General features: G+C 44.5%; 1 protein-coding gene across 7 annotated transcripts in view; it reads left to right on the top strand.

Annotated features, from left to right (window-relative positions):
* LOC139577605 (protein cramped-like) overlaps positions 1-25122 on the top strand; it is a 71736-nt gene that overhangs the window by 34386 nt on the left and 12228 nt on the right. For 4 of the 7 annotated variants that reach the window (XM_071404737.1, XM_071404736.1, XM_071404733.1 and 1 more), the window contains exons 10-20: positions 1626-2783; positions 3112-3286; positions 3488-3651; positions 11449-11523; positions 11634-11715; positions 12010-12120; positions 15338-15504; positions 15688-15880; positions 16004-16168; positions 16456-16592; positions 21558-21752. In XM_071404737.1, coding sequence (XP_071260838.1) covers positions 1626-2783; positions 3112-3286; positions 3488-3651; positions 11449-11523; positions 11634-11715; positions 12010-12120; positions 15338-15504; positions 15688-15880; positions 16004-16168; positions 16456-16592; positions 21558-21752 — 2622 coding nt within the window. The remainder of the gene's footprint in view (positions 1-1625; positions 2784-3111; positions 3287-3487; positions 3652-11448; positions 11524-11633; positions 11716-12009; positions 12121-15337; positions 15505-15687; positions 15881-16003; positions 16169-16455; positions 16593-21557; positions 21753-25122) is intronic. The other 3 variants (XM_071404735.1, XR_011675344.1, XM_071404739.1) reach the window with 3 other exon arrangements.

The following is a 25122-nucleotide window of genomic DNA, read 5'->3' as shown; positions in this document are numbered from 1 at the left end:
GTAACTCCAAGTCAATCACACTTCTATGAAATCAAACTGTCCACTTAGGAAGCAACACTGATTGACAATAAATTTCACATGCTGTTGTGCAAATGGAATAGACAAAAGGTGGAAATTATAGGCAATTAGCAAGACACCCCCAAAAAAGGAGTGATTCTGCAGGTGGTGACCACAGACTACTTCTCAATTCCTATGCTTCCTGGCTGATGTTTTGGTCACTTTTGAATGCTGGCGGTGCTCTCACTCTAGTGGTAGCATGAGACGGAGTCTACAACCCACACAAGTGGCTCAGGTAGTGCAGTTCATCCAGGATGGCACATCAATGCGAGCTGTGGCAAAAAGGTTTGCTGTGTCTGTCAGCGTAGTCTCAAGAGCATGGAGGCGCTACCAGGAGACAGGCCAGTACATCAGGAGACGTGGAGGAGGCCGTAGGAGGGCAACAACCCAGCAGCAGGACCGCTACCTCCGCCTTTGTGCAAGGAGGTGCACTGCCAGAGCCCTGCAAAATGACCTCCAGCAGGCCACAAATGTGCATATGTCAGCATATGGTCTCACAAGGGGTCTGAGGATCTCATCTCGGTACCTAATGGCAGTCAGGCTACCTCTGGCGAGCACATGGAGGGCTGTGCGGCCCCATAAAGAAATGCCACCCCACACCATGACTGACCCACCGCCAAACCGGTCATGCTGGAGGATGTTGCAGGCAGCAGAACATTCTCCACGGCGTCTCCAGACTCTGTCACGTCTGTCACATGTGCTCATGTGCTCAGTGTGAACCTGCTTTCATCTGTGAAGAGCACAGGGCGCCAGTGGCGAATTTGCCAATCTTGGTGTTCTCTGGCAAATGCCAAACGTCCTGCACGGTGCTGGGCTGTAAGCACAACCCCCACCTGTGGACGTCGGGCCCTCATACCACCCTCATGGAGTCTGTTTCTGACCGTTTGAGCAGACACATGCACATTTGTGGCCTGCTGGAGGTCATTTTGCAGGGCTCTGGCAGTGCACCTCCTTGCACAAAGGCGGAGGTAGCGGTCCTGCTGCTGGGTTGTTGCCCTCCTACGGCCTCTTCCACGTCTCCTGATGTACTGGCCTGTCTCCTGGTAGCGCCTCCATGCTCTGGAGACTACGCTGACAGACACAGCAAACCTTTTTGCCACAGCTCGCATTGATGTGCCATCCTGGATGAACTGCACTACCTGAGCCACTTGTGTGGGTTGTAGACTCCGTCTCATGCTACCACTAGAGTGAGAGCACCGCCAGCATTCAAAAGTGACCAAAACATCAGCCAGGAAGCATAGGAATTGAGAAGTGGTCTGTGGTCACCACCTGCAGAATCACTCCTTTTTTGGGGGTGTCTTGCTAATTGCCTATAATTTCCACCTTTTGTCTATTCCATTTGCACAACAGCATGTGAAATTTATTGTCAATCAGTGTTGCTTCCTAAGTGGACAGTTTGATTTCACAGAAGTGTGATTGACTTGGAGTTACATTGTGTTGTTTAAGTGTTCCCTTTATTTTTTTGAGCAGTGTATTTAGCCTAGTTGATGCTCAATTCTTGTTTTTGTTTATTTTACTTTGAATCTACCGCTTCTCTGCTGACCCTCCCTTGACCATACTGTGTTCAGCTGAAGAGCCTGCAGGAGCGCGAGGCGTTAGAGGGAACCCAACAGCACAGTGGTGGCGGTAGCGGCAGCCCTGCTCTTCCCTGCAGAGCAGACGAGGACCTGTTCCTGTACCCAGCTGAGACCAGCACCCTGACCGCCCTGCCCAGCGTAGCCCGTGTGGTCCACTCCAAGGCCTCCTGCACCGTCCACTGGCAGGAGAGCGGCAAGCCCCGGCCCGGCCCCAAGGAGCTGATCCCCACCGCCCAGATTCTGGGCATCCAGGGGGCCCCGCTCCTCCTCCTCCCTCGGGGGGGTGTGGCCAAACCTGGGTGGGGCGGTGGTGGTGGGGATGCTCGACGGGTAGGGGGCGAGACCCCTGTATCCATGCCTGAAGGAGGAACGTCGGGAGGAGGAGTAGGGCCAGAGCACAAGAATCTGAACCAGATAACATCTCCTTCTCCTGTACGTCCTCTTCCTTCTCCTTCGTCTTTGCTGCTGTTGTCTATGGCTCAGAAACAGGAGGGTGGTGCAGCCGCGGGGCAGGTGGAAGGGGAGAAGCGGCTGGGGGGAGGACCAGGGGTAGGGAAGGCCTTGGGGGCCAAGGAAGGAGATGGGGACTCCAATTCTCAGGGCCAGGGGGAAGGTTCTTGCTCTGCTACTGAGCCGTGCAGGCATGATGAGCGGACCCCAGGGCTTAACGGCAGTGACAGTGCCTCTCCAGAGAGGAACTCCCTCCCCCTGTTGGACCGCCTGGTTCCCACCACACCTCCACTGGCAACGGTGCCGCAACAGGTGGAGGATGTCCCTCCAGACCAGGGGCAGGGGTGGACAGCAGCCCCAGGAAAAGAGGAGGTTGATGGAGGCAGCACCACAACCCCGGTGTCTGGTGGTCGGTCGGCCCAGCGGATCTGTGATGAGGGCTGGAGCTCGCGGGGGTCAGACAGCAACGTGACTCTGGCAGAGCTGTACCTGATGCTGGGGAAACCTGGGAAACTGCAGCTTCTGTACGAGTGGCAGCCGGCTGCTATTGCAGCCCCGGAGCTGGGGGAGGAGGGGCTACAGGGACCAGGGCAGACATGCCCACAGCTACAGTCACCACACCCTCTGCCCCTACCCTCCACCCACCGTGTCCTGCGCTGTCTGCTCCGGCTGGTGTCATCAGAGGTCAACCCCAAACCTGTGAGTCAACACCGCCTAGTGGGGCAAATTCTTCATAGCCACTTTCAAGTTCTCTACACTTCACCCGACGTGGTCACTCCTGCACTCTCCCTCATGGATTTAAAAGTAATTGACTGATGTGAAGAGTATGGTGGTAACTCCCTCTAGCCATGCTTACACCAAACATTTTAAATGCATGAAGGGGAGGGAACGAGTGCACACTTCTGGAGAAGGGTAGAGAATTGGGATGAAGACACTGTTGGAGACTTTGTAAACAGATTATGCGATATATAGCATTAAGTCCTTTTTTCTTTGAATGTTCTCTCCCATCTTCTTTCCTCTCCTCCAGGCTCCAGAGCTGTGCTCCACAGCCGCGTCTCCGGTAAAGCCATCCCAGGAGGAACAGTCCCTCACCCCCCCAGGCAAGGCCCCGGCTGTGGGGTTACGGAGCCCCAACTGTGGACGACTGCCGCCCCTGGGGGTCCGAGCGGCAAAGCTGATGTTAACAAACACTGGATTGTCCGGTAGCTAACCAAACTTCTCTCACGAGAAAATGCACATAAACACACAACCTACACTTATCGAAACTTCTCCAGTAACTCCAAAGTTTTAGGTCAGAGGACCAATTCTCGAAGTAGTGTTTGTCTTTTACTTGTATCTTTGTAAGACATCTCATGTACACCAATACTAAATAACTGTAACCTTGGCTTTGAATCCCTCCTCAGGTCGTAACCTCCCGCGGTCTCTGCTGGTGTCCGGGGGAGACTCAGATGGTGGGGTGTTTGCCGTTCCCACCACCCTGCCCCCCAACAGCTCCCGACACTCCCGCATGTTCTCCCCCAACAAGGAGGCCGAGCTCGCCTTCCGACAACAGCTCGACTCCATCAGCGTAAGGACATTTTGCGTACTTTCTCCATATTGTCTTTCTCAGAAAAATAAGCTAGCTGGACTCTTCATCCCTTCTTATAATTTTATTTTCCCTCTTCAGGGATGCAAACTCATCTCTTATCAGTGATTTCCAATATACAGTGCATTCGGAAAGTATTCAGACCCCTATATTTTTTCCACATTTTGTTACGTTACAGCCTTATTCTAAAATTGATTAAATGATTATTTATTTTTTTCTCCCTCAATTGACACACAATACCCCATAATGACAAAGCAAAAACAAGCTTTTGGAAAATTTTGCGAATGTATAAAAAACTCCTTATTCAGACCCTTTGCTATGAGACTGGAATTTGAGCTCAGGTGCATCCTTTTTCCATTGATCGTCCTTGATGTTTCTACAACTTGATTGGAGTAGTCTGTGGTAAATTAAATTGATTGGACATGATTTGGAAAGGCACACGCCTGTATATACGGTCCCACATTGGACAGTGCATGTCAGAGCAAAAACCAAGCCATGAGGTGGAAGGAATTATCCATAGAGCTCTGAGACAGGATTGTGTAGAGGCACAGATCTGGGGAAGGGTACCAAAACATCTCTGCAGCATTGAAGGTCCCCAAGAACACAGTGGCCTTCATAATTATTAAATGGAAGAAGTTTCGAACCACCAAGACTCTTCCTAGAGCTGGCCGCCCAGCCAAACTGAGCAATCGTTAAAGGGCCTTGGTCAGGGTGGTCCCCAAGAACCCGATGGTCTCACTAACAGAGCTCCAGAGTTCCTTTGTGGAGCTGGTTGTCCTTCTGGAAGCTTCTCATCTCTGCACACTCCACAAATCAGGCCTTTTTTATAGTTGTGGCCAGACAAAAGACACTCCTCAGTAAAAGGCACATGACAGCCAGCTTGGAGTTTGCCAAAAAGGGACCTAAAGGACACTCAGACCATGAGAAACAAGATTCTCTGGTCAGATGAAACCAAGATTGAACTCTTTGGCCTAAATTCCATTTGTCACGTCTGGAGGAAACATTGCACCATCCCTACGGTGAAGCATGGTGGTGGCAGCATCATGCTGTGGGATGTTTTTCAGCAGCAGGGACTGGGGAACTAGTCAGGATCGAGGCACAGATGAACGGAGCATAGTACAGAGGTCCTTGATGAAAACCTGCTCCAGAGCGCTCAGGACAGACTGGCGCGAAGGTTTACTTTCCAACAGGACAATGACACTAAGCTCACAGCCAAGACAATGTAGGAGTGGCTTCGGGACAAGTCTCTGAATGTCCTTGAGTGGCCCTGCCAGAGCCCGGACTTGAACACGATCGAGCTTCTCTGGAGAGACCTGAAAATACCTGTGCAGCGACGCTCCCCATCCAACCTGATAGAGCTTGAAAGCATCTGCAGAGAAGAATGGGAGAAACCCCCCAATACAGGTGTGCCAAGCTTGTAGTGTCATACCCAAGAAGACTCGAGACTAATCGCTGCCAAAAGTGCTTCAACAAAGTACTGAATAAACGTTCTGAATACTTATGTTAATGTGATATTTCAGATTATTTTTAATCTTTTTTTTGCGTTGTCATTATAGGATATTGTGTGTAGATTGCTAAACTATTTCATCCAGTTTTAGAATAAGGCTGTAACGTAACAAAATGTGGAGAAAGTCAAGGGGTCTGAATACTTTCCGAATGCACTGTAATTATAGAATGATTGTGGATTTATATTATAAAGCAAAGTGGAAACAACATTTATCAACATCTGTTGCATGTGCTGCATTAATCATGCAGACTAAACGCAAGTGTCTCGTGGTCAAGCAACAACAAATGCGCTCCTTAACCTCTCTAGGGTATGTGGGACGGTAGCGTCCCACCTCGTCAACAGCCAGTGAAACTGCAGGGCGCCAAATTCAAAACAACAGAAATCCCATAATTCAAATTCCTCAAGCATACAAGTATTTTACACCATTTTAAAGCTACACTTGTAAAGTGTCAAAGTGTCCGATTTCAAAAAGGTTTTACGACGAAAGCACACCAAACGATTATGTTAGGTATGAGCCAAGTCACAGAAAGACAGCCATTTTTCCAGCTAAAGAGACCAGTAACAAAAAGCAGAAATGGAGATAAAATTAATCACTAACCTTTGATAATCTTCATCAGATGACACTCATAGGACTTCATGTTACACAATACATGTATTTTTTGTTCGGTAAAGTTCATATTTATATCCAAAAATCTGAGTTTAGGCAAGACGCTACTGTATCACTTGGCAAAAAGCCTGAGAAAATGCAGAGCGCCAAATTACTATAAAATCAAACTTTCATTAAATCACACATGAAATATACCAAATTAAAGCTACACTGGTTGTGAATCCAGCTAACATGTCAGAATTCAAATAGGCTTTTCAGCGAAAGCATACGATGCTATTATCTGAGCATAGCACCATAGTAAACAAAAGAGAGAGAACATTTCAACCCTGCAGGACGACACAAAACGCAGAAAAAAATATATAATTCAAGCCTTACCTTTGACGAGCTTCTGTTGTTGGCACTCCAATATGTCCCATAAACATCACAAATGGTCCTTTTGTTCGATTAATTCCGTCGATATATATCCAAAATGTCCATTTATTTGGCGCGTTTGATCCAGAAAAACACCGGTTCTAACTTGCTCAAACGTGACGACAAAATATCTCAAAGGTTAACAAAAAATGTCAAACTACTTTTGTAATACAACTTTAGGTATTTTTTTAACGTTAATAATCGATAAAATTGAAGACGGGATGATATGTTTTCAATACAGGATTAAAATGAAATGTTGCATGCCTTCTGTTTGATTGAAGCACATGTCCAGGACACCTGGAGTGCCTCGACTTCAAGATGGCTGTATTTCTTCATTACACAAAGGAATAACCTCAACCTATTTCCCAGGACTGTTGACATCTAGTGGAAGCCGTAGGAACTGCAAGCAATTCGCTTAGAAATCTGGTTTCCCAATGAAAACTCATTAAAAAGACAGTGACCTAAAAAATAAAAAAATCTGAATGTTTTGTCCTCTGGGTTTTGCCTGCTAAATAAGTTCTGTTATACTCAGACATGATTCAAACAGTTTTAGAAACTTCAGAGTGTTTTCTATCCAAATCTGCTAATAATATGCATATCTTATCTCCTGGGGATGAGTAACTGGCAGTTGAATTTGGGTATGCTTTTCATCCAAATGTGAAAATGCTGGCCCCTACCCTAGAGAAGTTAAGTGACGGGACAGGGCTAGGTCTGTTTGGAAAGCAGCATGGAGAGTGGCGAGGGATGACTCAAGTAGAGGTGTAAACTATAAAAATGGATGTTACACACGGCATATCACATTTAACAAACCAAACATTCAAATACAGTTATAGAAGGTAAAGTAAAAACCCAAACTGGTTCGTGCGTCAATACCGGAATATAGTAAAATACCGCCCAGTCCAAGGAGAGACATCTGGCTTTCTCATTGAATGGGTTTTGAGAAGGAGAGAGAGGACGCATGGAGTGTGCAACTGAGATTCTCCCACTTGTTCATCCAATATCATGTGTGACACCTGTGAGCAGCCAGCTGCATCCCCTAACCAGCCATTAGCCTACTCAGCTGTTTGTCTCTATCCGGTTCTTTCAGTTTTCAAATGTTATTTACTGTGATGGTGAGGTATGGTGGAGTGTGCAACTGAGATTCTCCCACTTGTTCATCCAATATCACGTGTGACACCTGTGAGCAGCCAGCCGCATCCCCTAACCAGCCATTAGCCTACTCAGCTGTTTGTCTCTATCCAGTTCTTTCAGTTTTCAAATGTTATTTACTGTGATGGTGAGCTATGGTTTGCAAACAGTGATGGGGTTTTTCATCATTTTGGCTCTGTACACCAGCACAATGGATTTGAAAGGAAATAATCAAGATGTGCTTTAAGTGTGGACTTTCATCTTTAATTTAAGGGTTTTGTCAATTATTGTATGGACCGTGTAGGAATTACAACCATTTTCATACATAGCCCCCCAATTTTAGGGATTCAAAAGTAATTGGACAAACTAACAATCATAAATTAAATTGTGAGTTTTAATACTTGGTTGCAAATTCTGGAACCTATAGACATCACCAGCTGGTGGGTTTCTTCCCTGGTGATGCTCTGCCAGGCCTTTTACTGCAGCGGTCTTCAGTTCCTGCTTGTTCTTGGGGAATTTTGCCTTCAGCATGTTTAATGCATGCTCAATTGGATTCATGTCAGGTGGTTGACTTAGCCATTGCAGAACATTACATTTCTTTTCCTTAAAGTATCAGTTTGCTTTCGCAGTGTGCTTCGGGTCATTGTCCATCTGCACTGTGAACCGCCGTCCAATGAGTTTTGAAGCATTTGGCTGAATCTGAGCTGATAATGTAGCCCTTAACACTTCAGAATTCATCCTGCTGCTTTTGTCAGCAGTCATATCAATAAATACAAGGGAACTAGTTCCATTGGCAGCCAGACATGCCATAACACTACCTCCACCATGCTTCATAGATGAGGTGGAATGCTTCGGATCATGAGCCGTTCCGTCCCTTCTCTTCCCATCATTCTGGTACAAGTTGATCTTTGTCTCATCTGTCCATAGGATGTTGTTCCAGAACTGTACAGGCTCTTTTAGATGTTTTTTGGCTAACTATTCTGGTCTTCCTGTTTTTGAGGCTTACATATGTGGTAAATCCTCTGTGTACTCTGAAGTCTTGATTGTTGACTTTGACACCGATACGCCTACCTCCTGGAGGGTGTTCTTGATCTTGCCAACTGTTGTGAAGGGGTTTTTCTTCACCAGGGAAATAATTTTTCTGTAATCCACCACAGTTGTTTTTCTTGGTCTTCTGTGCCTTTTGGTGTTCCTGAGCTCACCAGTGCGTTCTTTCTTTATAAGAATGTACCAAATAGTTGATTTGGCCACACCTAATGTTTTTTTCTATCTCTCTGATGGGTTTCAGATTTTTCAGCCTAATGACGGCTTGCTTCACTGGCAGTGGACTCTTTGGACTTCATATTGAGGGTTAACGGCAACTGATTTTAAATGCAAATGCCTTTTATCTGCTTTACTTGTAAATTAACTAGTGAGGGAGTAATACACACCTAGCCATGGAACAGCTGAGCGTCCAATTGTCCAATTACTTTTGGTCCCTTAAAAAGGGGGTGACCACATAAAAAAAAAATGTATATATATATATTTTTTTAAAGTGCTGTAATTCATACGGTTCACCCGATTTGGGTGTAAATACCCTCAAATTAAAACAAAGTGTGCACTTTCAGCTCATATTCATTATTTCATTTCAACTCCAATATGCTGTGGTAGACAGCTACAATAATAATAACTTAGTCAGGTCCATAAATATTTGGACATTGACCATCTTTTTTATTTTGCCTGTAAGAAAAAGCAGGCCAGTCTGACTTTGCTGTCACGCAGCCTCTGAGTGCCACTGCCGTAGAGGAAAAACTGAGTACAGTGACAGTCACACTTGTCTTTACAACAGTTAAAACATCAAGTTTCTAGCCCAAACCCCTTTCTATCATGAATTGGTGCACGTTACATAGTTAATAAAATTATGTCGCGGGACGTTTTAGACTAAACTCAGCAAAAAAAGAAACGTCCTCTCACTGTCAACTGCGTTTATTTTCAACAAACTTAACATGTAAATAGTTGTATGAACATAACAAGATTAAACAACTGAGACATAAACTGAACAAGTTCCACAGACATGTGACTAACAGAAATGGTATAATGTGTCCCTGAACAAAGGGGGGGTCAAAAGTAAGTCAGTATCTGGTGTGGCCACCAGCTGCATTAAGTACTGCAATGCATCTCCTCCTCATGGACTGCACCAGATTTGCCAGTTCTTGCTGTGAGATGTTACCCCACTTCCACCAAGGCACCTGCCAGTTCCTGGACATTTCTGGGGGGAATGGCCCTAACCCTCACCCTCTGATCCAACAGGTCTCAGACGTGCTCAATTGGATTGAGTTCCGGGCTCTTCGCTGGCCATGGCAGAACACTGACATTCCTGTCTTGCAGGAAATCACGCACAGAACGAGCAATATGGCTGGTGGCATTGTCATGCTGGAGGGTCATGTCAGGATGAGCCTGCAGGAAGGGTACCACATGAGGGAGGAGGATGTCTTCCCTGTAACACACAGCGTTGAGATTGCCTGCAATGACAACAAACCCAGTCCGATGATGCTATGCACACTGCCACAGACCATGACGGACCCTCCACCTCCAAATCGATCCCGCTCCAGAGTACAGGCCTCGGTGTAGCGCTCATTCCTTTGACGATAAACGCGAATCCAACCATCACCCCTGGTGAGACCAAACCGCGACTCGTCAGTGAAGAGCACTTTTTGCCAGTCCTGTCTGGTCCAGCGTCGGTGGGTTTGTGCCCATAGGCGACGTTGTTGCCGGTGATGTCTGGTGAGGACCTGCCTTACAACAGGCCTACAAAGCCCTCAGTCCAGCCTCTCAGCCTATTGCGGACGGTCTGAGCACTGATGGAGGGGTGGTGCGTTCCTGGTGTAACTCGGGCAGTTGTTGTTGCCATCCTGTACCTGTCCCGCAGGTGTGATGTTCGGATGTACTGATCCTGTGCAGGTGTTACACGTGGTCTGCCACTGCGAGGACGATCAGCCGTCCGTCCTGTAGCGCTGTCTTAGGCATCACACAGTACGGAGATTGCAATTTATTGCCCTGGCCACATCTGCAGTCCTCATGCCTCCTTGCACGTTCACGCAGATGAGCAGGGACCCTGGGCATCTTTCTTTTGGTGTTTTTCAGAGTCAGTAAAAAGGCCTCTAGTGTCGTAAGTTTTCATAACTATGACCTTAATTGCCTACCGTCTGTAAGCTGTTAGTGTCTTAATGACCGTTCCACAGGTGCCTGTTCATGAATTGTTTTTGGTTCATTGAACAAGCATGGGAAACAGTGTTTAAACCCTTTACAATGAAGATCTGTGTAGATATTTGGATTTTTACTAGTTATCTTTGAAAGACAGGGTCCTGAAAAAGGGATGTATCTTTCTTTGCTGAGTTTACTTGTGGTTTGATAACAAATTACCTTGTTTAGTAATGTTACCTGGCTCTGCACACATTTGAATGGTGCAGGAAAAACAGAAAAGGGATAGATAGCCTACTGAAAGAGATGCTTCAAAGGTAGGATACATATGCCTAATCAATGTAATTCTGAATCAAAAATATATTTTAATGGTGTTCCTTAAATTCTGTTAGGTACCAAACTTTTGGGAGCTGTGTGTGAGGGAGAGTGTAGGCTATGTGTGGTAAGTTGTCTGAACAGTAGGATAAAGATGATTTCATATAGGCCTAATCTGAGTGTAACCCTAACCCTTACTGCCACAATGAAAATGTATTTCATTATACATTTGTATTCCTTACAACATTCCTCGAGTCTTGCCCAATCACAGGTAGGCCTTTGGATATGAGCAAATCAGATGTTTTCTGCAGTAGCCTTTTCTATTGTACAGTAAAAAGTATGAAGTTTAATCCATTGTGTTGTTTTGAGTAGAGGTGTGAATTTAAGGGACAGGTTTTTGTGCAGCACCGTGCAGAACGTATAGAAAATGTGAACAGGGTACCTGGCAAAACCTTGTGGGATCACGATTCTACTCGGTATCGTGATACTTGGCCCGGTATTATGTCTTGAGTAAAAGTTGGTGTTGTAACAACCTCATTCTAAAAAAAGGCACATTTTCTCGCAGTTCACAGATAAATCTTTTTCTTCACCTTTTTGGGTCCTCACCAGTTTGTATCTCTGCCTCTTACAGATGCAGTCAGACATTTTCCTGCCGAAACAAAGGAAAAACAGGAGCCGGCCACTTCGAAAGCCCCTCGTGGTCCAGGTAAGTCTCATCTTCTTCCGTCGTTTGGTGTACCTATTGAGTTGTTCTTAGTACATCTTGAAATCTGAACAGATTGTTTTAATGTGAAATTGTTGTTTGTTCCTCCTCAGAGAACCCTGCTCCCCCGCACCACTGGAGACACTCCTCAACACGTCTGCTCCTTCTCCATCCTCTCCAACTCATCTGCCACTGGTATGTCAACTGTCAACTAACCCATACACCTATTTTAAATGATAAATTAATTTGAAAACGTGCTTTTACTTATCTAATCACATGAAGGAAGTAGGTATGTTTGAAGTATCGTAACAACATCTTTTTTTGTAATTGTGCTGCAGGAATAAAAAGCACTGGAGAGCAGTAATATTCTATGTTCGTGCCCAAAAAATGTTTTATCCAACTATCTGAACAGGGCTAGAAATACTCAACCACACTCACCTCCATAGTTTGGACTTGACTGGCTTTTTCTTCTTACCGTCTCCCCCTCAGGAACAGGCTCTTTCCGGCCAATCCAGCCCCGTCTCTCTCCCTCCACCCGCCCCCTCCTCCCCAGAACTCCGCCCATCACCTCTGGCCCTAGGATGTCCAGTCAGCTCTCCAGTACGTACCTCTTCTCTCTACCTGTTCAGGGCCTGAAACTAACTTTTTGGTCCACCAGCCACTCAGATTTTTTTTGCCAGTCCTACAAAAATCGGACACCAAAAATAATAAACCAGATGAGCGTGTTTTGATGTTTCTAAAACATATGTATTACTAGTAAGAAGTAATGTGGTATATTGCTTTATTTTGTTTCATTGTTTGTTACCGGAGTCTTAACCAAAATATCAGATGAGACCAAAAATGTCACCTGCCCCTTTAAGAGGTGGAGGTTACCGTGGGAATGTGACTCATGTTTGTGCCTGTGAGATTAAGAGAGTTGTGACTAGTAGTCTTGTAGTTCATACTGCACCCCCTGGCTTTCTGTCTGACTCCCACATGCTACCAGAAGAACTGGTCCCAAACCCAACCGCAGTCCTGCAATGTTATTTTAGGCATATGTGACACGCTCATTTGCCAGCAATGGTCCCAGTAATTTTGTGCCCTATAGGCAATATCAAAATGTGCAAAAACAACCTAAGAAATAGGTTAAATGACCTGAGATTCTCTTGTGGCCCAGTAATACAGATACCCTAATATATCAGCCAATATGCTAAGCATCGTTTGAAGAGCGCGGAGTTGGCGAGACTTCCATTTTCTCTTGAGCTACGTTTTAGGAGTGGGACTATTTTCAGACTGATACAAATATTGGTGATCAATACATAATTCTAGGCAATGCAGTAAACTATATCCTAATCATATTTAGGAAGTACATTTCCTTGGAACGATAACTGCCCCGTGCTTCTCTGCCCATGCATAGGCTATAGAGTATGCGATTTAATTGAGACCACACTCGCAACTGATCTCACACACATGGCTACTGAACTTGAAGCAGCAAGAATGATGACAGCAGACACTTTCTCTTGAGCTATGTTTTGCATATAGGCTATAGCGTACCTTTTTTTACGATTTGCAAGCAGAGACAAATGAGTTATCAATATTTATTGAAAATGAATGCTTGCTCACTATGGTAGCTTGTGCACGTGTTGCGCCTTTCTGTTTTCAATGATTACTTTTTTTTTTATTGCATCTCAATTTGTGGGTTGAGCACCCTCCACTTTCCATTATCAATATTTATTTTGATACTGTAGTAAACTAATCATATTTAAGTTAATTTCCTTGGAAAATTAACTACTCTATTTCAATGAGACCACACATACTAGGCACACTTGATCTCGCACACCCAACTCGGAGAGGTAGGCTACTGAAGTTGAAGCAGCGTGTGAATAATGCGACAGATGAGCTTTTAATACAAATGGTAGGCTAACGCATACAAAGCAGAAAGACGACTGTTTCCAGATCCCAAAGTCTTCTGACTGCCTGCTCCCTGAAAACAGCTTTGTGGTGAATTTTCATTAATCATTTTTAAAAAAGGGACCTTGAAAAATGCAAACTGCGGCGCAATGATCTGTCGGTACCCGCAGCTCTCTACCACACCGTCTTCTCTTCCATACCAGTTAACTCAAACATTGAAAAACAACTTAGCTTGTGAACGAAACAATGTAAATAGCCAAGAAACACAAAGACAAAGTCTCACTTGAGTAGACTTAAGAAAAACCTTTATGCCTGTGCGCAGCACAGTGATGCTGCGCATTTCAGGATTTGTGGTTCTTTGACTTTGTGCGATTAATTTACCAGCTAAGAAACAAAATGTCAGAAATACTTTTGAAAACAGCTACTGCAGCATTTACACTATATATACAAAAGTATGTGGATAACACTTAAAATTGGTGTATTTGGCTGTTTCAGCCACACACGTTGCTGACAGGTGTATAGAATTGAGCACACAGCCATGCAATCTCCATAGACAAACATTGGCAGTAGAATGGCCTTACTGAAGAGCTCAGTGACTTTCAACGTGGCACCATCATAGGATGCCACCTTTTCCAACTAGACAGTTCGTCAAATTTCTGCCCTGCTAGAGCTGCCCCGGTCAACTGTAAGTGCTGTTACTGTGAAGTGGGAATGTCTAATGGCAACAGCGGCTCAGCCGCAAAGTGGTAGGCCACACAAGCATACAGAACGGGACTGCCGGGTGCTGAAGCTCGTAGTGCTCGGGACTGCCGAGTGTTGTCCTCGGCTGCAACACTCAGCACCGAATTCCAAACTGCCTCTGGAAGCAACATCCGCACAAGAACTGTTTGTCGGGAGCTTCATAAAATGAGCCTAAGATCCCCATGTGCAATGCCAAGCGTCGGCTGGAGTGGCTTAAAGCTTGCCGCCATTGAACTCTGGAGCAGTGGAGACGTGTTCTCTGGAGTGATGAATCACACTTCTGGTTTTGGCGGATGCCAGGAGAACACTACCTGCCCGACTGCATAAGGGTCTGGGGCTGTTTTTCATGGTTCTGGCTAGGCTCCTTTAGTTCCAGTGAAGGGAAATAGAAACGCTACATAATAAAATGACATTCTAGACAATTCTGTGCTTCCAACTTTGTAGCAACAGTTTGGGGAAGGCCCTTTCCTGTTTCAGCATGACAATGCCCCGTGCACAAAGCGAGGTCCATAGAGAAATAGTTTGTTGAGATCGGTGTGGAAGAACTTGACTGGCCTGCACAGAGCCCTGACCTCCATCGAACACTTTTGGGATGAATTGAAACGCAGACTGCGAGCCAGGCCTAATCTAATCCTCCAACATCAGTTCCCAACCTCGCTATTGCTCTTGTGGCTGAATGGAAGCAAGTCCCCCCAGCAATGTTCCAACATCTAGTGAAAAGCCTTCCCAGAAGAGTGGAGGCTATTATAGCAGCAAAGGGGGGACCAACTCCATATTGATGCCCATGATTTTGGAATGATATGTTTGACGAACAGATGTCCACATACCTTTGGTCATGTAGTGTATATTGCTATAAATGTGATCATACTTGGTTATTTGTATTCACTAATGCAAGTGAAATACTCGCACTGTGGAGCCCTGTCGACCCACCAACGTGGCTGGTGAAGTAGACCTCTTACCCACCAATGCCAAAATCTACTCTGTTGGCAGATGGCGGGTGTTAGTTTTAGGACCTGGTCATGTTTTTCTCTTTAACATTTTTAAACAATTTTCTTATTTTAAAGCCCACCTAGGCCAGGCCCACTGATGCTGGAAATTGGCGCAAGCTAAAACATGATGGTGCAATTCATCTGTAATCAGACTCTTGACAATTCAATGTGTGATGAGTCTATATTTTTCCATCCAGGTGCCATTGACCTGGCAGCCAAGTCAGCAGGCATCATCCCAGGCAGCCCCTGTCGGGAGTTGGAGGCCCCCAGTCCAGACGGAAGGCCCCTCTCGACCTCTCACCCTGGAGTGGCGCATGCTAGTCATGGTCCTCCCCAGACACAGCTCCTTCAGCAGGCCTCTGAGGTGAGTTGAACACTGATAGAAGGGAAAGAGAAACGATGATGGAGAGAGATCAACCTGGGTCGTGTTCAAGCTGTTTTGAAAGAGGGAGGTGCCACAGGAACTTATCCAATAAGAGCACAGATTTTAATATTTTCTATACATTAATTCTAACCCTGTATCATTTTTTCACTAACCCTCCACCAGGTTTCGCTGCAGAACGGCCTCACCCCTCTGTCTCCAGGAGTGGCAGGTGACTCTCTCCTCTCCCCGCCCAGCGTGGCCTCTCTGCTGGACATCTCTCTCCCGGGACCCCTGGAGGAAGCCATGGCTCCTGGAGGGCCACAAACGCACATCAGTGACTCAATCATTGAGCTGGCCATCAACTCGGCACACTACGGTAAGTGAAGGGGGCGTTATTAGGTGCGTGTGCTTCTAAAAATAGGATTTTGTGCTGTTTTTGTAGTGTAGCCTGTATCTGTTTACATCTCTCTCATGTGCTGTCTCTTTCGCTCGCTCTCAGGTGATGAGGCATCCCTCTCTCCTGCCAAGCTGAATGGTAGTGAGTGCTCTAAGCTCCTACCCTGTACCTCAGTCAGCCCCTCCAGAGGCTGGATCCCTTCCCCCAGCCATGACCCCCAGTGGTACGCCAACGACTCCACTGACTCTTCATTTGGCTGCCTGCTATGTAAGACACACACACACACACACACACACACACACACACACACACACACACACACACACACACACACACACACACACACAGTATAAACGCACACGCAGCCACTATCATCAGTCTCTGGCAATGATTTTCAATTGAACTGAACCTGATGAAGCCAGTTGAAGCATGATTACTCTGAGCCCAGAAGCATAAGCTCAACTGAGATTTAGTTTTTATTGTGTCATCTCAATTTCAAACAACTTTAAACCCCCCACCCCCCCCCCCCCCCACACACACACACACACACATAGCGAGCCTGGTGTCTCCTGATAATGGTAGACGAAGCTCCCTTACCCCCTCCAGTGGAACAGCCCTCCTCGGACCCAGGTTTCTGGACTGCAACTCCCATGATTCCTTTCAGTCCCGCGGCCTGCCAGACGTAGCAGAGGTAAGACCACCCCAGTAGGACGCATATTGCTACACCCCTCCCTTGCACAATTTTCACCTTTTGTTTCCTTAGTTTAAATCAAATTTTATTTGTCACGTGCCGAATACAACAGGTGTAGACTTTACTGTGAAATGCTTACTTACAAGCCCTTAACCCTTAACCAACAATGCAGTTAAGAAAAATACTTACTAAATAAACTAAAGTTAAAAAAATAAAAGGGCAACAATAAAACACTAGGCTATATACAGGGGGTACCGATTAGTCGAGGTAATATGTTCAGTACCAGTCAAAAGTTTGGACACCTACTCATTCCAGGGTTTTTCTTTATTTTTACTATTTTCTACATTGTAGAATAATAGTGACATCAAAACTATGAAATAAAACAAATGGAATCATTTCGTAACCAAAAAAGTGTATATTGTCTTCAAAGTAGCCACCCTTGACAGCTTTGCACACTCTTGGCATTCTCTCAACCAGCTTCACCCTGGAATGCTTTTCCAACACTCTTGAAGGAGTTCCCATATATGCTGAGCACTTGTTGGCTGCTTTTCCTTCACTCTGCGGTCGAACTCATCCCAAACCATCTCAATTGGGTTGAGGTCAGTCGATTGTGGAGGCCAGGTCATCTAATGCAACACTCCAGCACTCTCCTTATTGGTCAAATAGCCCGTACACAACCTGGAGGTGTTGGGTCGTTGTCCTGTTGAAAAACAAATGATAGTCCCACTAAGCGCAAACCAGATGGGATGGAGTATCGCTGCAGAATGCTGTGGTAGCCATGCTGGGTAAGTGCATTGAATTGTAAATAAATCAATGTCACCAACAAGGCACCATCACACCACTTCCTCCATGCTTCAGTGGGAACCACACCTACTCTGCGTCTCAAGGACACGGCGGTTGGAAACAAATCTCAAATTTGGACTGATCAGACCAAAAGACAGATTTCCACCGGTCTAATGTCCATCATGCATCTTGGACCAAGCAAGTTGCTTCTTCTCAAATCAAATTTGATTTGTCACATACACATGGTTAGCAGATGTTAATGCGAGTGTAGCGAAATGCTTGTGCTTCTAGTTCCGACAATGCAGTAATAACCAACGAGTAATCTAACCTAACAATTTCACAACAACTACCTTATACACACAAGTGTAAAGGGATAAAGAATATGTACATAAAGATATATGAATGAGTGATGGTACAGAACGGCATAGGCAAGATGCAGTAGATGGTACCGAGTACAGTATATACATATGAGATGAGTAATGTAGGATATGTAAACATATAAAAGTGTCATTTGTTAGGGTTCGTTCCTTACGTCCTTTGTCAATCATTGGTTCATTGGTAAAATTAGCATTATGACAATATCTTTAATTAAATCATTCAAAAACCTTTATTAACCTCTCTTGGTTATGCGGGACGTTAGCGTCCCACCTCTTCAACAGCCAGTGAAACTGCTGGGCGCCAAATTGAAATACAGAAATACTCATTATAAAAATTCAGAAAACAAAACATATTTTACATAGGTTTAAGATGAACTTCTTGTGAATCCAACCACGGTGTCAGATTTAAAAAATAAAATAAAATGCTTTACGGCGAAAGCATACCTCACGAACATAGCCCACACAGTAACCAGCCAAGTAGAACAGAGTCAGAAATCGAGATAAAATGAATCCCTTTGATGATCTTCATATGGTTGCACTCAGCAGACGCTAATTTACTCAATAAATGTTTCTTTTGTTCGATAAAGTCTCTTTGTATACAAAAACCTCCATTTTGTTAGCGCGTTTTCTTCAGGCTCAAACGCAGTCAAAACAGGAAGACAAAAAAATCCAAATTGTATCCGTAAAGTTCATAGAAATATGTCATACGATGTTTATATTCAGTCCTCAGGTTGTTTTTTAGCCTAAATAATCTATAATATTTCAACAGGACAATAACGTCGTCAATTTAAAAAGTTAACAAGAATTGCTATCTCTCTGTCGTGCGCATGAAAACTTAGCGTCCAGTCATTCCGAATGCTCTTATTCCCTCATTTTTCAGAATACAGGCCTGAAACAATTTCTAAAGACTGTTGACATCTAGTGGAAGGCATAGGAACTGCAATTTGAGTCCTAAGTCAATGGATACTGTAATGGCATTGAATAGAAAACTACAAAACCAACAAACAAAAACTACTTCCTGAATGGATTTTCTCAGGTTTTCGCCTGCCAAATCAGTTCTGTTATACTCACAGACACCATTTGAACAGTTTTGGAAACTGTAGTGTGTTTTCTATCCAAATCTACCAGTTATATGAATATCATATCTTCTGGGCCCGAGAAGCAGGCAGTTTAATTTGGGCATGCTTTTCATCCAAAATTCCAAATGCTGCCCCCTACCCTAGTGAGGTTAATGCAATTGCAGACAGAAGTTGACAAACAGGAACATAGCACGCATGTTTCTGAGTAAGTTCTGCATCAAACAAAAGGTCTCAAGTTGTTTTATTAAACCGAAGTCCCGCCTTAGTGATGTCACTGACTAAGTCATTACCTTTCTACTCCTGAGACCAAAACCCTATATAAACAATGGCTTTTAGTGGTATCTTACACTTAGCAGTAAACGTCCACTCCCCAAAGCTGATTTATTGTGGAATGTCTAATTCGTCTCTTATCTCCCACACTCCCCTGCAGAGTTCTGTCTCAGACAGAGACAGACAGAAAACAACCGTGGAACAATTCTAAAACTATATATATATATAGTTAATCTATAGTCTAGGTCTTATAACCCCTCCCCTTCTATTAATATAACATAAGCATAATCAATTATTCTAATACATCAAACATTTGTACAGCCCCAAATCATGACCGCTAGGTGAATCCTGACATTTCCCCCTTTGAGACTAATTAGTCTCACAGCTTCAATCATAATATTCTCCTCTGAAATCAAATAGATTAGGCATATACCCCGGATCCATTTGATCCCGGGGATGACCTTCTAAAGGGAGAAACAACTCCTAAGGTTCCTGGAATGCTGTTGGGGGTGGGTGAATCTGGCTATACTCCCATTCCTCCTGAGTCCTGGGAAGAACCACAGAGTTAAATAAACAATGGGATTAAGAGAAATTATAAATGCACCAGTATCACCTTCAGCACAATTTGTATCAGATTCCACCAACACCATCATTCCAGCATGTTCAAGAGCAGTTAGTCATTTTCTTACAAATATAAACAGTAACCAAAATCACCAAACCTACAAGTATAGGAGTAAACAAAGAAAACAAAGTCAACATAACTTTTCCCACATTTCCAAATTTAACATTAAACCAGTCACCAATTTTGTCAAAACCAGATTTTTAAGTTTTTTAGAGATTTACTAAGATCAGCAATCTTGTCAATAATTTCTGTCATATTCTCAGGAGTCAGGGAGGAGCAAAACACAATTTTCAGGATCAACAATACCTAGTACGTTAGTGTCCTCCTTCCTTCGCCAAAAGATAATCTAAAGCCAACTCATGGCGGCTGATAACTGCTTTCAGATTTTGGACATCTAATGAGAGTTGACTGAATCCTCGGATCGTTAAATTCATATGGGACTGTAAAAAGTAAGTTAAATTGTTTACCCACTTTCCTAGGACAGCCACACCCCAGGAGGGTATGATTGACATACCAAAAATCTCACCCGGGTGTGGGACATGACAATAGGCTTTCTGATTGTCTGAGTTGAGGCATTTGGCACGCTTCAGTTCCCCAGAGTTGGTTATACCTGTTTCATTGAAAAGATCGGTGACTGGAATTCTTAAAATATACATTTCTGTTCTCCCCAAATATAAACACCCCCCCCCCATCCAGGAGGTAAAGTGAGATACTTCTTGTCACTACATACCCACATCTATCCAAAAGGTGCTCCCATGCCTTCTTCTATCCTGGAAATGTTTACACCTGTCTCTTGTTACAGTAAATCTAATCCCCTTTAGCATAGTTTCTCCTATCACTATACTCTTCTCTCAGTTGACCCATATATACATGACAAGCTCCAGTATCTCCCATATCTTCCCTCTACCACATTAGGTAAATTTGCTCCCTTCTTGTGACCACCCCAACATACATGTGTCCCATAATCCCCAAATGTTCAACAGTCTTTCTAGCCAAGCATTTTATTATACCTAAAGCAACAACAAAACACAGTAGTCCTACCAGGAGTGGAACAATCATGGCAGACCTGGACATCATTACCTTACCCATCACGTTTCCAAATACACCATTAAACCAGTGTCCAATTTGGTAAAAGATGGTGTTGACAGCTTTTCCCAGAGTACCTCCTAATTTAGCCAGGTCATTAATAATAACTGTCATGTTGTCAGAGGAGTTAGGAAGCAACATGACACAGTAATCCTAATCATTTATTCCAAGGGACCTGTAGGCCCCTCTGTCTTTAGCCAATTTGTGCCATTTTGTCTCTGGTCACTACTGCCTTCAAATTCTGCATATTTAGTGACAACTGAGTAAAACCCTGTTTTATAAAATTAGTAAGGACCTGCATGGAGTATGTCAAATTATGAATCCATTTACCCCATTACTACAACTTCCCATGCTGCTTCCTTCCCCCTTTGACCAACATCAGAATAGTATAATGGCTTTTTCTTTGTCGAGCCCTAGTTTTGTTCCTTTTCATAAAATGTAGTAATCTACATCCAAAATCATTCTTTCCAATTGGTACTGCCTGGGTTCCCCACAGAAATGCTGTGGAGGTGGGTTTATTGAAAATCATTACCCGTGTGCCAGATGTGTTCCCCCTCCCCTGTAATCCTATGTATGTTACTGTTTTCACCCATTTATTATTCTCCACATCCCCCGTCCACCATGGAAACGGGTAGGATTTGGAGAGCAATAAATGCCCTGCATGTGTTTTTCCATGGTTGCGATTTTCTTGTTTCACAACCATAGTGTGTGTGTATGATGGTTTCCTCGACATCTGATGACTCTTCAGGTTCTGTGGCTGAACCCTCTGTTGGTTCTTCTGGCCTGCTTCCTCCTTCAGATGTCCTCGGGGCCCTGCTCTCCCTCCCTCCAGTCGCTCATCCATGGCTTCCATTCTGGGAGATATGATGCCAGCCGGACCTCTCCTCTACACGCAGGGCTGTTGGTGTTATCATGGTTACCTGGAACAGACCCATCCATCGTGGTTGGTTCCATTTTTGCTTTTGGACCATGAGTTTCACCCATTCTCCAACGTTTATGGGTAGCTCGTCAGGGTCTTCACCTGGGATTGGTTCTGCTGCTTTCCTAGTGTGAGAGTGGAGAGAACTTACAACAGAAGTTAGTTCCTTCATGTACTCAAGATGGTCACACTCTCAGTTGTGTCTATCTATCGGTCAGTCATAGATCTCACCCTTGGGGTGTTCATTTGTCGTCTTGTTAACATTTCATAAGGTGTACACCCTATACCTTTTATTAAGGCTGATGTGCATTTTCATGAGGACAAAAGGTAACCCCTCTACTCATGTCATTCCTATGGAATGGCATAGTTTGGCAAGGGAGCATTTCATGTTCTTATTAGCCCTCAGTAACTGTCGTTACTCCACGGTTGATAGATGGACACAAACTTCTGGTCAACACCCATCATTTTGGCCATTTGGGTAACCACATCTCCAAAGAGATGGGTCCCATTGTCTGCAGACAAACCTCAGGTATTCCGAACCTGAGTATAATTTTCCTAACTAGCAATTTTGCAACTGTTCGCGCAATGCAGTTGGATGGTTCCACCCACCTGGTAAACCTGTCAATTATCACCAGGCAGTATCTTTCTTTTCACTCTATCATGTCTATAAAATCCATAGCTATGTTGACAAGTTCTTTTTGGAGTGGGGAACTTCCCTGGTTGCAGTAAAGTTCCCTTGTCTATATTATATAACAAACATGTGGCGCAACGATAAATGAACTTTTGCATACTGATTCAAATTTTCAAACGGTTTCCCCCTCCATTCTGCTCTCATATCCCCCTTTTGACGAATGGCTCACTCCATGAGCCAATCGGCAAATAATAAAATCATGGTTGATGGTAAACAGGGCATGCCAGACAAAAGATGTAGCCATAAGCCAGACCTAGGACAGAGAGAACACCCTCTCTCCCTCCACACCTGGTGATTGAGAATATCAGTAGTTTCAAATGATACAACCAACTAATACAATTAAATGCATGTGTGTGACAAAAGGAAACAGCAATTGGGTGGCCTCATCAGCTTTGCTGTTACTAATTCTAGCATTATCACACCAACCCGTGTATGCCTCAACCTTAACAATAGCCAATGTGTTAGGTTTTCACATAGCTTCAAACAACTGTTCAACATAAGGTCTGTTTTTAATAGGTGTGTCTGTGGAATTAGTAAACACGCTTGCTCTCCAAATCCTACACCATGACAAACAAACCACAATAACATATGCTGAGTCAGAGTAGCCAGTAAAGGCTTCCCTTCCCCCAATTCACAAGCTGTGGTCAGAGCTAATAAATCTGCCTGTTGTGCTGATAAATGGTCTGGTAGGGGTCGTATAACCTCAATATCACCTCCCACATCTACTACAGCAAACCCTACATTTTACTACCCTGAGCTTTGATCTATATAGGCAGATCCATCAACAAACAACACCATGTCAGAGTCAAGCAGAGGTTCTTCAAACAAGTTTTTGTCCGGTACACATTCCTGGGCTGTCCAGATGCCCCTGTTATTGTTACTAATGATTTGCTCAGGGATGCTCCAACAACTTGTCCAGGTTTGCCTAAACAGGAACAGTGAGCTTCAGTGTCTATTATAAATGATAGGTCATGTCCATAACATTAAGAGTAACCATTGGCTCTTCTCTTCCATCATTGAATTCATACTGGAGCAGGGGAGTCAGGCACCTTCATTGTTGATTCTGAGGGGAAATGAGAACGGTTGGTGTTCTGATTTCCCATTGGCCATGCCTGTCCTCTATCATAAACTTGTCCTTCTTGTCCATGGGGCATATGTGGCTCCCTGGGAGCATTTTAAGCTCCGGGCGAGTGGTACTGTGGCTGAGGAGTATATTGTTGCCATGGTAGGTAATATGCAGAGGGAAAGTTCCTCTCCCTCTGCCAGGCCCAAAGTTTCCTCTACCCCTGTTGTAATCATTTCCTCTTCCAAGTCCTCCTCACTGCAAACTCATATGTCCCAATTGCCCACAGGTCCAGCATTGAGTGTTTGTCCAGTCACGAGGGGCTCTGGCGGGCCCATATCCTCTTCCAGTCCATGGTTGTGGTTTACCATAAGGCTGCATAGGGAAAGGTACATATCCTGCAGGCACCAGGTTCACGGGTACCAGATGTGACTGTGGGGGGGCTGCAGGTTGTGGTTGTGGTGAGCCTGTAGGAACAACTTGAGCAGCCATCACATTTTGAGTAAACCCACCACTTCCTTTCTCGATCTGTGCAAGCTGGGCCTTCTTCAGTGCAGTGTCTAAACCTCCATTCCTCGATTTCTCATCATACTTTTGTTTCTCCCAGTTCCTGAACCAATGTCTGAGATACTCTTCTTTCTCTCCCCCAGTCTTTCGGTCCCATCCTATTTCATCTTCAACCTTTTTTTCTGATGGGTTCAGGGCAATTCCTGGCAGTATAATCATAGAACATGTGTTCTCCAGTGTCATTCTGGTAATATCTTTCTCTGAGTTCCTCATTCCATATTGCTTTAAACTTTTCAAGCCATTCTGCGAAATCTGTGTTTTCGTCGAGGGCCACATGGCTTAGTCTGGTCATATCTCTTACAGTGGGGTATTCATATCTTAGAGTCCTCCACAAGGGTGCTCGGACTTCACTCAATACTGTTTCAGGTGGAATATCATCGATGCGGGCTCTCAACAACAGCGCCTCTAATTGCCCTGGTGTCATCATCCTCGCCAGTAGCGCCTTGAGGTCCACTAGGCACAGGTTTTTGTTGTGCCCGTGTAAATGCTCAAAAGTCTGTATCCACATATCCGCTCCTTTCGAGATCCTGGGCATGCCTTTTACTGCTATTTCCAGGTCTCCAAAACTACAAGCCTTGTATTCTTGAGTCACCTGTCCCCCTGGACTCATACGATACACCAAGGGCATAGAAAATGTCTCTCCCTTTCTATCTCTCCCTAAATCTCTCAGTTTTTCTTCACACTCTTCTACCTCCCTCTGGTAGCGTCTTACCATATCTTTGGCTTGTCTGACCTCATATTTCAGCTTTTGACTTTCCTCCACATCATCTGTGTCCATTGTCTCTTTAATCTTATCAATTAGCATTTGTAGATCTTCTATCAACTTTCTTTTCGTATTGTATATAAAACGTATTATTTGCCAGTCTTCCTTCTTTCTTTCTTCCCTGTCTCTCTGGTCCCTGAATAGGACACCCATGGATGGTAACACTTTGTATTTTACTTTTACTTCTTTAGTAGTTAGTTTGTTTTCTACAGGCGGCCATATGTCTATGGTCTGTCCCTTTTTGTGGAGTGAGGTGGGGTGATGAGGGAATCTCCCTCCAGGAACTGTGCCTCCTTTTTTCATCGAATTC

The sequence above is a fragment of the Salvelinus alpinus genome, chromosome 6 (genome assembly GCF_045679555.1).
Source record: "Salvelinus alpinus chromosome 6, SLU_Salpinus.1, whole genome shotgun sequence".
In the NCBI taxonomy this organism is placed as follows: Eukaryota; Metazoa; Chordata; class Actinopteri; order Salmoniformes; family Salmonidae; genus Salvelinus; species Salvelinus alpinus.
This window is presented reverse-complemented; position numbering and strand designations above follow the sequence as displayed.